This window comes from Zingiber officinale, chromosome 2B, assembly GCF_018446385.1.
Source record: "Zingiber officinale cultivar Zhangliang chromosome 2B, Zo_v1.1, whole genome shotgun sequence".
NCBI lineage: Eukaryota > Viridiplantae > Streptophyta > Magnoliopsida > Zingiberales > Zingiberaceae > Zingiber > Zingiber officinale.
Window position 1 is genome coordinate 104,609,067 of NC_055989.1, and position 12,854 is coordinate 104,621,920.

Below are 12,854 nucleotides of genomic sequence, written 5' to 3' on the forward strand. Positions count from 1 at the left end.
TATCACGGCCTATCGGCCAACCGATCTTCAGATTAGATCATCCAATCAGTCGGACTTGCAGCCTCCTTCGACTAGACTTGAGGGGGAGGTATGTGATCCAGGGATAAGGAGGGCCTCGGGCAGCAGGGTGGTCAATGACATGGTGGAGGTCAAAGTCAAGCTGGTCAACGCCCTGGTATCATCGTCCGATCGGGTATCCCCCTTTTTCCGACCGGGAGGAAGAACCACCGAGCCTACAATAAGCAGATGTTAGCACAGCTTGGTCATGTACTGAGCTTCCGACACTCAAGCAGACGAGGTATGTGCCGAGCGACGAGTCCGCTCGGACTCACATCGACAAAACATTGACGACCGAGCAGACTACACTCAGACACAGCTCTGGCCTACATAACATGGAGTCGGGACAGTTTGATGTTGGTCGAGCGGTCATTCCGCTCGGCCCGGGGATAAGACCCGTTGAACGACCAAGGGCTGGTCGAGCGGCCATTCCGCTCGACCCACTAACAGACAAAGGGAGGATTAGTCGATATCCTCATAGGGACTCGTGCCACCAACAGACGGCATGTTGGTGGCATGAATAGGCAGATGATCATACGGCGGAAGCTTCCACTATCTTGTCAGAGATATGCTCGGGTTGTTAAGGTATGGTGTGAGGGACACTTTTCTGACACACCTTCTCAAGGTATGCTTGAAGGAGCGTGCATGCCTCGAGGAGTGTGCACGCGCTTCCCCGGAGCCCTATATAAAGGGCTTCAAGTTTTGACGGAGGTATGCATAATTTCTACTGTAGCTACAGTTACTCTGTCATTTTGCTTCCTCGTTTCTTCTACATCTTCGGTGTTTGACTTGAGCGTCAAAGGGTTATCGCCGGGGAACCCCTCCCGGCTCGGCACTGACGTTGCTGTGATTGCAAGCTTCATTGACGAGGAGTCCACCAACGATCAACTGGAGCGCCACGTCTCCAGCATCTATTATCTCGACTCTTAGACAGGATCATTATAGATAATTTTTTTTTATAAATACCGACAAATATTATATTGTCTTTACAAGATTATAATTATTATAATTATGGTAACTTTACAACAAAAATAGGTGGAGAAGGAATGAGATATTTTTTATAATAAATGAAAAAAAGGATATTTTTTACCACTTCTAAAAAAAATGCTTCTTTTATTTTATTTTAAACTTATTTTATTTTATTTTATTTTTAACCTTAATTTGCCGTGTAGAAGGGTAGGTAGTACTGACCGGTAGGTTTGATTTGAAATGTAGTTATGTCCATCCATTTATAATTACACTAATTAATTAGCTCCAGCCACCGGCTGCCTTCAGCAACTGGTACGGTAAGATGCACGTGCGTCCTCCCAATCCCGACCCTCACGGCGGTCATCCGCCGCCACCGCCGCATGAGCCGCCTCCAGGCCCAGGAGGGCCGCCTCCAGGCCCAGGAGTCACATCCCGGTCCGACACCACTGCCTCCCGGCCCAGGAGCGCCGCCACCGCGAGGCGGTGGTGCCGTTCCTCCTCCTCCCCGTCCGAGGCGTCCTTGATATTTAGGCATTACGTGTATAATTTGCCTGATCTCATGCATGTATCAATCTCATCAATAAATAAATAAATAAATAATATAAGCAGGATTTGTTGTACTGGATTGTATATGCGTATGATTTTCCCTGTGTAGAAAATTAATTGCAGAGGAAGTGGGATCATATATTTGTACAATATACATAGAAAAAATAAGAGGGAAAAAATAAGATAAAATACGAAATTTACGATCATAACTAAAAGAAATGGTGATCTTGGAGCGATTTAGCAGCTGCCTGAAAAAGCAATTTTGAGGACAAATGTCTTGGAGATGCCATAGATATTTACATATTGACGCTACTTGGTCTGTATGTTTCAAATTAGTCAATACCTTATGTTTACAAAATGGTAGGCTCGACGAGCCCACAGCGACAGAAGGGCAGGGAAAACCTGTTACAATGAACCGGTTCGATAGATCACACTAAGCTGGTTCGCGGGGACGAGCAGCCCACAGCGAGCTAAGGGCACGAAGGCGTTGGTAGTAGTCGCCGAGGGCAAGTAGACCTCTTGCTGCTTGTCGGATTGTGAGAATCTTGTACATCTGCTGCAAGGCTTGTTGCCGAAGGTTATCCGCCTGAACCAAGATCAACATTAGACATAGATAATCATTCTTGAGAAACAAGGACTAACCGGGAAAAAAACAAAAAAACAAAAAAACAAAAAAACAAAAAAACAAAAAACAAAAAGGCTTCGGACCTGGCTCACGAAATTTACAAGAGCCTCCAGGTTCCCCATAGCATTCACCATCTGTCCCATGTAATTCGCAACACCATCGGAACCAGAGGCATCGGATGCTAAAATCTCAGCTAGAGTTTGTTGAAGTTTCTCCATCCCTTGCGAAAGAGCATCCTCGGCTTGCTGAGAAGATTGCTGCAAGTTATATACCGCGTGCATTTGCTGCTCGGTCAGAGGATCTAGCTGTGGTAAGAGAACCTAAAACCAAGAACCAAATCCATGTTAAACTGCACCAATTGAAATTTCATCTTTAAGTTTTGAAGCCTAATGTTTGTTAATATGCTAGACTATGTCACTGAAACATGCTCTAAATGGCATAGCATTGATAATTGATTATTAATCCACAAAAAGCAGTACCTTCAGAAGTTCTGAAGGGCGAAAACCGCCAATCCATAGGAAAAATCGTTCAGCAGCTGTCTTCCACATGCCAGACATAAGATAGAAGACATCAGATTTCGCAGCAATTGCTTTAATTCGAAAGAGATTGTCATAGTGACTCAATCCAGTCTCAACGAGCATACGAAGCTCTATATCGGATACATGTGCTTGTAGTGCAGCTCTAAGTTCATTGGTTTGTCGGCTCTGTTCGTCTACCCAGTGTGAATATTCCATCTCAAATGCAGTAACACCTGATACAGATCGAAAGTAAAATTCATTTAGGTGTATATTAAGCTAATGCATGTTTCTTCCAGTTTCGTATTCATGCTACAAGGTGCTATAGTTCAACAGCTAATGCATTTATTTACTAATTATCTAATTGTTACTCGTGTCATATGTTTGAGTCTTTTATTTTGTGTATGGCTTACTAATGCAAGCAATTGTTGGTGTTGATGCAAGTAATTGTCGGTGTTGATTTGTAGAATGATTCACAAGATAAAAGGAAAAGGGCAAATTATCTATCCTTATTCTATCGGGTTCTTGCTGTTAGAAATACGTTCAATTGAAACTCTTCCAACTGGCACTATGTTACAGAAATTGTTTTGACATTAATAAAGATATTAGAGAGGTGAATAAATATAATGAGTACTTCACCTGAGTTAACACTGGCTGATAGGCTAAGAGTTGATTCTCCTAAACTCCCACCTACGTATGCACCCTGCAATTGAGCAATAACTAAATTGTTTTTTTGGAATAAACACCTGTATGTTTCCTGTAGAGCATCCTTATACCTGCTGCCTAGCTCGACCAAGCCCCTGCTCCAGCTGAGCTAGTTTCAAACGACTTGATTCCAATTGTTGAACATAAGCCTAAAAGGGCATAATATAAGATTGACATATTAGGTGCCACCATGTGAGACTTTAGTAATCAGAATCAGACAATCACAATAAAAGGTACCTTTTTTCTTAGACGACTTTTTCGAGCAGCCTCTCTGTTCTGTGCCAGTCGTCTTGATACCTATACAAATAGTAGTCATATCCATGAACATTACAGTTCTACATAGCCAATATCTCACAGGTTGAAATATATAAGTTACTAAATTACTCTGAGTTCACATCTCTATAGATAAACCTTGTTGAAGTTTTTAATCAATGGAAGGGCTTTATCACATGTGTGATAATGAATACGAGTGATTATTGACTAGGAATTGAGAACTAAGACATAAGTCGTAGTAGCAACCTCCTTAGGAGTAAAGGTAACGGCTCAAAACTGGACAAAGCCCTATTCAGTGAACCATCCTTTTAAGGTAAAAACCAACAAATTTAAGAAAAAATATTGTCAGCAAAATTGAATGAGAAAGAAGCTTGTGGGTACACAAGAACCTTCCTCTACTAGAAAATGAAGCTATATGTGTATCCATTAGTTTGAGTCTGAGAACAACTAAGAAGTGATCCCAATAATTCTTCTTCAAATCAAAACATTCTTTTCAGATTCAGCCATAAAACTATATTATTAAAAAAAAACATAAATGATAATGAAAGATTTCAAATGAATTTCAAGTGTTGCTTTCTGCGAATCAAGTTAGTTTCCAGTGTAATTTCCTTTACTCATTTTTAAGATGTTCTGCTAATTTAAAAAAAAAAACATCTGACTCTTCCAAAAATTCAATGAAATATGTTCTTCATTACTAGAACACAATGAATAAAAAAAATTTGTCACCGCAGAACAGGTATTAACTTTTTCATATTGTGTGGATAAATATGGTATGGTAAGTTAGCTACCTTATCTGCAGGCTTCCTGGCTTCCTGGTCATATTTTTTCGATTGTCGTACTGTGGTATGTGGACCATCTTCTAACTGTAATGCCAATATAAAAGTCAAGTAAATCAACTAACAGTGTTGCCGCCAGATAAACTGATTTCACATCTCTTACCCTACTATCGAGTTTGACATTGGTCTCCACCATCGATGATGATGCTGTATTTTGGCTGTTGTCAGCATTTAAGGAATTTTCCCACATGATTATCTGGTGATTTGGTTCATATCTTACCATCTTTCTAGGGGACACAAATTGAGACAATGCAGAGCTCATCCTACTTGAACTGCGAGTGAAAGAAATGACACAGTTTACCCTAAAAGGTGAATACTCTGTGGAAATTTCAGAAAAAAAAAAAGGCCATGGCATCATAAACTAAACTTAGAACATCTGTAAAATTGATGATTGAGGAATAAATGGATACATAGATGTGTGCACAAAACCTAGACAATGTCTTAATTCCAGACAATAAGCTAAGATACAGTTGATTGAACAAACATATAACTTCACATGATCGAAATATTGTGCAAAGACAATGCCCAACATTATATTTTTGCTCCTAGTAAATTTGTTAGCATTTGAAATGTCATAGAGAAGAAAAGATGAATATATGTAATGCAATTTTAGTACCATGAAGGAACAGTTAAGATGAATGGACATAAAATTCGAATTTTAGATATCGTGGATCCATTATGCAATAGGAAAGGGATATCAAAGATGCATAAATAGGATAAAAATGAGTTGTCAAAATGGAAAGAAAAGTTTATCTTATATGATTGTCATATTTCTCTTATGCTAAATGGAAAATTTTAATAAACTATGGAATGACCTGCCATATTCTATGAATTAAGTGTTGAGTTGTTAAGAAGCAAGGTGTACAAAAAATTAATGTAGCATAGATTAGAATACTGAAGTGGATATGTGGAGAAAATACTAATATTTTAAAGCATGATATAGTTAAGTTGAATTTTCAAGTGATCTAAGATGCAAATGGAGCTCATAGAAAATATTACTCAATGTGACACCCAAATAATTTAATTAATTCGAATATTACGAATGATATATCTTTGCACGGAGCTAAATAAAGGGATAAGATTCATATAACTGATTTCTGATGATGATAGAAGGGGGAAAAAAGAGAAGCCTATTGCAATATCTGGCAAGCCCCAATTCACCTTCCCTAATTAGGCTACTATATTAATTAAAAACAAAGATATTCATCTGGCCTAGAAAAATTTCTTCATCATAGGCTTAACTACTTTGCCAATTTGAGCAATGAAAAATCACAGGCAATCTCAAGGAATGAGAATCACCAGCGAAAAACCAGATAATCATCGACCTAAAGTAATTAGAGAATATATATATAGGAGGCCAACTAGTCAACAACAAGAAAAAAAAATAAATGTCATCGTCTTTCTTTCTACCTATGCATGAAATCACCATGCAGACAAACATGCTGTGATTTGAGGTCCCAACAATTCATGGTCGAGTACATCCAGAAATCTCAAAATTGCCTCAAGCTATTTATCAGCTTCTTAACGCGCAACATGTGAACCCTGCTGAGCTTCCTGCTTTTGTCCAAATCTTATCCCAAGGAAACGAATATGATCCTCTTGTTGATCTTCAACACTAGACAAACGACAGTAAGTAGGTAGTATCTGCTAAGCCCAAAGATCCCAGCTTTGCTAGAATCGGTAACCCAAAAAGCAAGAAAGAAGCAAAAAAAATTAAATGATTTTTTTCCAAATCAAACTCAAACCAACCGTCCACCACTGGATCCAATTAGAACAAAGAAAAGTTGCAAATATTCTACCCTCACCAACGACTATCTTTCTGTGTCATAAATGTCCAAACATCCAAACACGGGCAAGAACATCAATTAAAAGACCGAAAAGGGGAAAGGTGGGGAATTTTGATACCTAAATGCGGCGAGAGCTTCTCTCAGCGAGGCTAAAAGCATCGAGGCCAGAGCCGGCGCTGTGGAACCCTACCTCCGAGCCCTCATAGCCGACTGCGATTGCTTGCTTGCCGGAGAAGGAGAGAAGTAAAAAACAAAAAAAAAAAGAAGCGAGAGCGGAGGACAAAGGCACGAGCTCGAAGCGGAGGTCGAAACCTTCGAAAACGACCGCCGCCTCTTTTCCTCCGTTCTCCTTCGCCATTTCCATTTTATTTTATTCTATTGGACAAATTATGACACGATAATTAATACTCCGCCTTAACGTCCAAGTCAACGTTAGTTCGTGAAGTCGGGAACGAAGGAGAACTGGCCTCCGTTGCGCTTCGCCGTCGGCGCACGTTAGTCTGCCACTTCATCGTGATGTCAGTGCTCATCCCATTTGTTAGGTAAGTGTCGTCCGACCGATCAGTCAGCTTACCGCCCCCACTCTTTATCTCGAAACATTTTCATTTTACCCCACACAGCATTAAAATTACCAATTTACTACCTGAATATTTTCATATTTCTTTTTAAACTTCACTTGGATGCAATATAACTACTATGCGCGATCTTGATCCACTTCATTTTTTTAAAATTTTTTCTTATTATTAAATTACAATTATGAAAAACGATTGAGAAAAACAGAGGTTCAGTTTTCATCATACAAGTAAATATACAATATGGTTTATGAAAGTATTTCTGTACTGAAAAAACACACCATCAACAATCAACACACACAACTCTTACCTAAGAGTGAGTTGATGGAAGGTGTCTTCAAGACAGTCCTGGTAAAGCTCCATCACACTCCAGATTGCTTCTACAGCTTCATCTGTTATTAAAAGAAAATTTTATAACTTTCAGATATGATTCATATCTTCTTAATCTAAAAGAAGAAAAGAAAATACAAAAGAACAGAGATTTACCAGAGCTAAAACTTAAGTGTAAGTTGGACTGAGAGAAGCTTACGAGGAGTTTACTATTGCAGCAATTGCCAGGCATAAATAGTGGAGAAAGGAAAGGAAAAAGACACTTTGTTATTTGTTTGTAGGTAAAGCTTGATGCAAATGGCTGGTGCTTTCATTCCATGAATCATTAGTATTTTGTTCAGCAGTCATAAAATCTTTGAGACAAGTGCTTCCCAACGCTGTGGCACCAATGAAAATATGTAGGACAATTGTCCAACTTAGGCTTAAAGAAGGAGCATAAGAGGTAAGAAAGAGAGGTGTTCATGGAGAAATCCTTTGTTTTTTTTTCACCTTTGGCTTTTGTGAGTGCCAGGGAAATTGCTCCACCTTTACAACTCTTTATCCAATTGCGTGCCGACCAAGTGTGCCTTCTTTAGTGGCAAAGTTGCACCGGCTTTGTGAAAGATCCTACATGGATATCTATTAGTTAATCAAAAGAAGATAAGGTTAGTTGAAGTATTATTTAGACAATTATTGGAATTCCTTACAAGGTATCCAGTCCATAACACAAACACCTTGGCAACCAAGCTAAGTACATTGAAGTCCGTTAACAAGCCAAGCTCAACACCTTGGCAACCACATTTGCCTCGAACTACCTCAGGCTCGTTAGCCTCTTCCTTAAGAAACTACATCCACCTCAACCAAAGTGCACTCCACGGTCGAATTCAACAACTTTGCGAAATGCCATAAACCCCCCACTCAGTCTCAACCTAATTTAGACAGCACATTTATCTGATTGTATTTCGATAGATCATCGCTTTCACTCTATTATAAAAATGACCACAGCACTCTCATCCAGTACCTTTGAGGGGTAAATTATAGTGCTTGATCCTTTTGAACCATTTGTAGATAATTCCTGTTCTCTTTTGTAATTTATACGTCGATCATGATCGACATCCAGATTCTTTAGTTCATAATTTCTGATCTCTTATGTAATTTACACGTCAAATTGGGATTATAATCCAGCTAAAATTGACCATAAACTTCTCTTGATTTATCTTTCCACTAGGTTATTATGTTAGATCGAACCAAACGGCCTCCGTAAGCCTCCGTAATAGATAGACTGTATGGTATCGAGCAAGGAGCAATCCGTCCACCGCCGTTTGACCCAAAACTATAATTTAAGTGAAAAAATTAATTCAGAGGAGATCCCAACCAATTTTAACTGAATTCCGACCGCAATTCTCCTATGTACAAATTACGAAAGGGATCAAGAATTACGCATAAGAGGATACTAGCTCCTAATAGACACCCAATAATATACTGATTAATGGAATCTGCTTGACCTTTTATCAGATCCATAGCCAATCAGATTCATAAACTATGCAACTAATTCAAAACACAAACAAGATTAACACACTAAGACACGCATATATAAATGTCAATTTATTCATGCAGAAATTAAACAGAGACCAGTACCGTTTTGCAAAGCACAGGAACAGAAGACACTCAGAGACTTGTAAAAATCCGATTGGTTTTTACAAATAGAAAACATAAATAGAGCTTAAAGCCCGCCACCGCCTATCGAGCACCCAGTTCTGCATCCAGACACCGGATAGCATGCCCGCAAACTCATTAAGCCGATGGAAGGGAATGACACGACAAATACCGACGACTCCAGACAACTCTGACTTGCAATCCTCAGTTCATTTCTTCTTCAGGGCTGCTTTGGTGACCTTGGCACCAGTTGGATCCTTCTTCTCCACGCTCTTGATGACACCAACTGCAACTGTCTGCCTCATGTCCCTGACAGCAAACCTACCGAGAGGAGGATACTCGGCGAATGTTTCAACTACCATTGGCTTGGTGGGAATCATCTTCACAAAACCAGCATCACCGTTCTTGAGGAACTTAGGCTCCTTCTCAATCTCCTTGCCAGATCGCCTATCAATCTTGGTAAGCAACTCGGCAAATTTGACAGCAATGTGAGAGGTGTGACAATCCAAGACTGGAGCATAACCATTGCCAATTTGTCCAGGATGGTTCATGATGATAACTTGTGAGGTGAAGTTAGCAGCCTCCTTTGCAGGGTCATCCTTGGAGTTAGAGGCAACAAAACCTCTCTTCAAATCCTTCACAGCAACATTCTTAACGTTGAAGCCAACATTATCACCTGGTAGAGCCTCCTGGAGTGCCTCATGGTGCATCTCCACGGACTTGACTTCAGTTGTGAGTCCTGAAGGACCAAAAGTCACAAGAATACCAGGCTTCAAGATTCCAGTCTCAACCCGACCAACAGGGACAGTTCCAATGCCACCAATCTTGTAAACATCCTGCAAAGGAAGACGGAGGGGCTTGTCTGTTGGACGCTTGGGCTCATTGATCAAGTCAAGGGCTTCAAGAAGTGTTGGGCCCTTGTACCAGTCAAGATTTGTGGATCTCTCAATCATGTTATCCCCTTCAAAGCCAGAGATTGGAACAAAAGGAATCTTATCAGGGTTGTAACCAACTTTCTTCAAGTAAGAAGAGACTTCCTTCACAATTTCATCATATCGTGCCTTTGAGTATTTTGGAGTAGTGGCATCCATCTATTAGAAATGAAAATGATAAGTTGTTAGTTAGCAACTTAAAAAGCTTTTCTACTATGTAACATAGCATCTCAACGTTACCTTGTTGCAGCAACAAATCATTTGCTTGACACCAAGAGTGAAAGCAAGGAGTGCATGTTCACGAGTCTGCCCATCCTTTGAAATACCAGCCTCAAAACCACCAGTTGTCGAATCAATGATGAGAACAGCACAGTCAGCCTGAGAAGTTCCAGTGATCATGTTCTTGATGAAATCACGATGGCCTGGGGCATCAATAACTGTGCAGTAGTACTTTGTTGTCTCAAATTTCCACAGAGCAATATCAATGGTGATACCACGCTCTCTCTCAGCTTTCAGCTTGTCAAGCACCCAGGCATACTTAAATGAACGCTTGTTCATCTCAGCTGCTTCCTTCTCAAATCTCTCAATAACACGCTTATCAATACCCCCCAGCTTGTAGATGAGATGTCCAGTGGTTGTAGATTTCCCAGAATCAACATGGCCAATGACCACAATGCTAATGTGAACCTTCTCCTTACCCATGGCTTATTTCTAGCAGAAGATCAAAAAAAGGCAAGTAAAATCAAATTAATAGCACAGTTATACACACAAATTAAACAAATAGAAAAAAAAAACTAGAATCAAACTAGGACATTGAAAAAATCATTTAAATCAAACTATGGCAACAAGGACGTGAAAAAAAAATCCAATGAAAAGCAATAACAATCAACATCAATACAATAATAATTTAAGTTTATTCAATTAAAAAAGTGAGAGAATTAAAGATGATCAATTATATTAAATATTTTTCTAAATTTTTTCATTCTAATTCTAATAGACTTGCAGATAACTTTCAAACTGTTTGAACAAGGAATTGGAAGTAGAAATTGCTTCATATAAAAAATAAACAAGCACTTAATCGACAATACTTTCAAGATATATAAGAAAACACTTGCGTCAGAATATTAAGCCCACTACACAATAGAATCCAAGAGAAGCAATATTTTAGTGTTAACACTAAATTGATTGCAAGCTTACAAATTTGAGTAAATTATCATGAAGAATTCATCTAAAAATATTCACAATGTACATAATTTGCATTAATTAAAGGCACAAAACAAATGAAATGCATAGGATAACTATAATCATTGCTACTACTCTTTAAAATCAGATTTTAAATCACCCACTAAACATTAAAAATGATATTTGATTATTTCGTGAGATAATAAAGAACCCTTTTAAAGCTAATCCACTCACTGACAACATTCCTAAAACTAATAACAGCTAGTAAGTGAGCAAAGAAACAAAAGAACTAGATTCTAAAAATGCCCAAAACACCTCTCACTCTAGTGAATATTTCTAACCAGAAAACAAGGCTAAACAGATATTTCACAGTAATCATCTAAAGATTCTTGTTTGGATGTGATAAACAAAATCAATGAAACAGCATACTGATGAGAAATCTACTCATTACTAGGTGTTTAGATGTGTTATAATTTTGCAGGATCATTGTTATGGTCAACTAAATGCAAAAAAAACACATTTATCATTAAAAATTATAGGCTGATTTAATAGCTAACAACATAGCATAAACCTTCGAGTAGTTTTACTTACATGTCAAACCAAAAAACCAAACTTTGATATTCAGAAAGATATATGGTGGCATTGATTTACGACTATGACTAGAAAGTGTAGTGATATAATCTATCAACATATTACTAGCACAAGATATCACTTGAAGTGTCTGAAACTAACAGATAAATCTTCAATGTTTTAAATTAATATTTTAGGTAAAATAAGATGATTCTTAATTGAAAGATATTTAAAAAAAAACAATTAGCTTTAATTTCATCCTTATAAGGTGATGTCAGCTCAAAAAAAAAGAAATACAGAAATTTAGATCAGATGATTACAAGGACAAAAAAAACACTTCAATAGTCAAGAAACACAAAAAAAAGTAACGCAGAAGAACTACGATTTAATTGCAAAATAGAGGATCCAAAAGTATATAAAGGGGCAAGGGTATCAGAAAAAGATTTTGCTAGCACGAGTAAAGATCAAATCAATCGTCTGACAATTAAGATGATCCTCATTAGGTTTATCCAAATGATCCAACTAAATCCAAAGATGTCAACGCACGATCTAGTATCGAGAGGCATAACACAGTTAATTGTTGCAATCAGATGTTTCAGGAGGCAAACTAACAAACAGCAACGCAATAACGACAAACTAACTATCTGAATTAAGGAAATTCGTAGATCGAACAAACTCATTATCTAAGTTACGAATACTTACAGATCGAATAACATTGACCGCATCCATAAAACCGGAAACAAAAAGGCCATCCAGAAAACCGAATACATCAACTCCAATAGCTCAATCATCAACAGAACTAGGAATGAAACACACAATCGAAGGCGATCAAGGATAAGAAATCTCATACCGAAAACGAGAAGCAAGGAGAGCGGCTACTTCCTGGCCTCTTCGACTCGATGAAGAAAGAGCACGAAACCCTAGCGGAATAATTTATAGAGTCAGTATCACGATTATAACCTTAGGGCGTAGGCAATACGGAGGGTAAAATAGGCATTTCGTGATGGCAGCATTGCTGTGCTTAAAAAATTTGAAGCGCACGTCTTTAGCATTCCCTCTCTCATACCCGCAAATAGCAAGTCAGAATCTTTGGGACCCAAGTGGTATTTGTTAAATCTCTTGAATTCTTGTATACAGTATATAATGCGTATGCCACGGATATCCAGCGAGCGGGTGAAACAGAGACCGTTTATTTTTGATCGGAAGGCTGTGAGAAGAACCAGATTTTCGTGACGGAATGCTGCGTTGGCAATGTGTCATCGCCACGTCAGTGTTGCATGGACACGTAGACATTTTTCTTTGGCAGCGTTTCATTGATGA

At 38.6% G+C, this 12,854-nt stretch overlaps 2 protein-coding genes across 5 annotated transcripts; both read right to left on the reverse strand.

The window, feature by feature from the left end:
• Nucleotides 1-1,782: 1,782 nt before the first annotated feature.
• Nucleotides 1,783-7,516, reverse strand: LOC122046635 (transcription factor TGA4-like). Of its 4 annotated transcripts, XM_042607420.1 has the most exons (11): nucleotides 7,372-7,516; nucleotides 7,196-7,277; nucleotides 4,630-4,798; nucleotides 4,479-4,553; nucleotides 3,655-3,714; nucleotides 3,489-3,566; nucleotides 3,352-3,415; nucleotides 2,841-2,948; nucleotides 2,677-2,732; nucleotides 2,281-2,517; nucleotides 1,783-2,158 (listed from the first exon to the last, which is right to left on the reverse strand). In XM_042607420.1, the coding sequence occupies exons 1-11, from the start codon at nucleotides 7,445-7,447 to the stop codon at nucleotides 2,006-2,008; spliced, it is 1,158 nt and encodes a 385-aa protein (XP_042463354.1). In that variant the 5' UTR covers nucleotides 7,448-7,516; the 3' UTR covers nucleotides 1,783-2,005. The 4 variants fall into 4 exon arrangements, with proteins under 4 accessions (XP_042463354.1, XP_042463352.1, XP_042463353.1 ...); XM_042607418.1 differs by having other exon boundaries at nucleotides 2,677-2,948; nucleotides 7,372-7,511; XM_042607419.1 differs by lacking the exons at nucleotides 7,196-7,277; nucleotides 7,372-7,516 and adding exons at nucleotides 5,937-6,141; nucleotides 6,432-6,687 and having other exon boundaries at nucleotides 2,677-2,948.
• Nucleotides 7,517-8,784: 1,268 nt separating this feature from the next.
• LOC122046636 (elongation factor 1-alpha-like) lies at nucleotides 8,785-12,496 on the reverse strand. The gene is made up of 3 exons (XM_042607422.1): nucleotides 12,385-12,496; nucleotides 10,023-10,493; nucleotides 8,785-9,941 (listed from the first exon to the last, which is right to left on the reverse strand). The coding sequence occupies exons 2-3, from the start codon at nucleotides 10,482-10,484 to the stop codon at nucleotides 9,060-9,062; spliced, it is 1,344 nt and encodes a 447-aa protein (XP_042463356.1). The 5' UTR covers nucleotides 10,485-10,493; nucleotides 12,385-12,496; the 3' UTR covers nucleotides 8,785-9,059.
• Nucleotides 12,497-12,854: the final 358 nt, after the last annotated feature.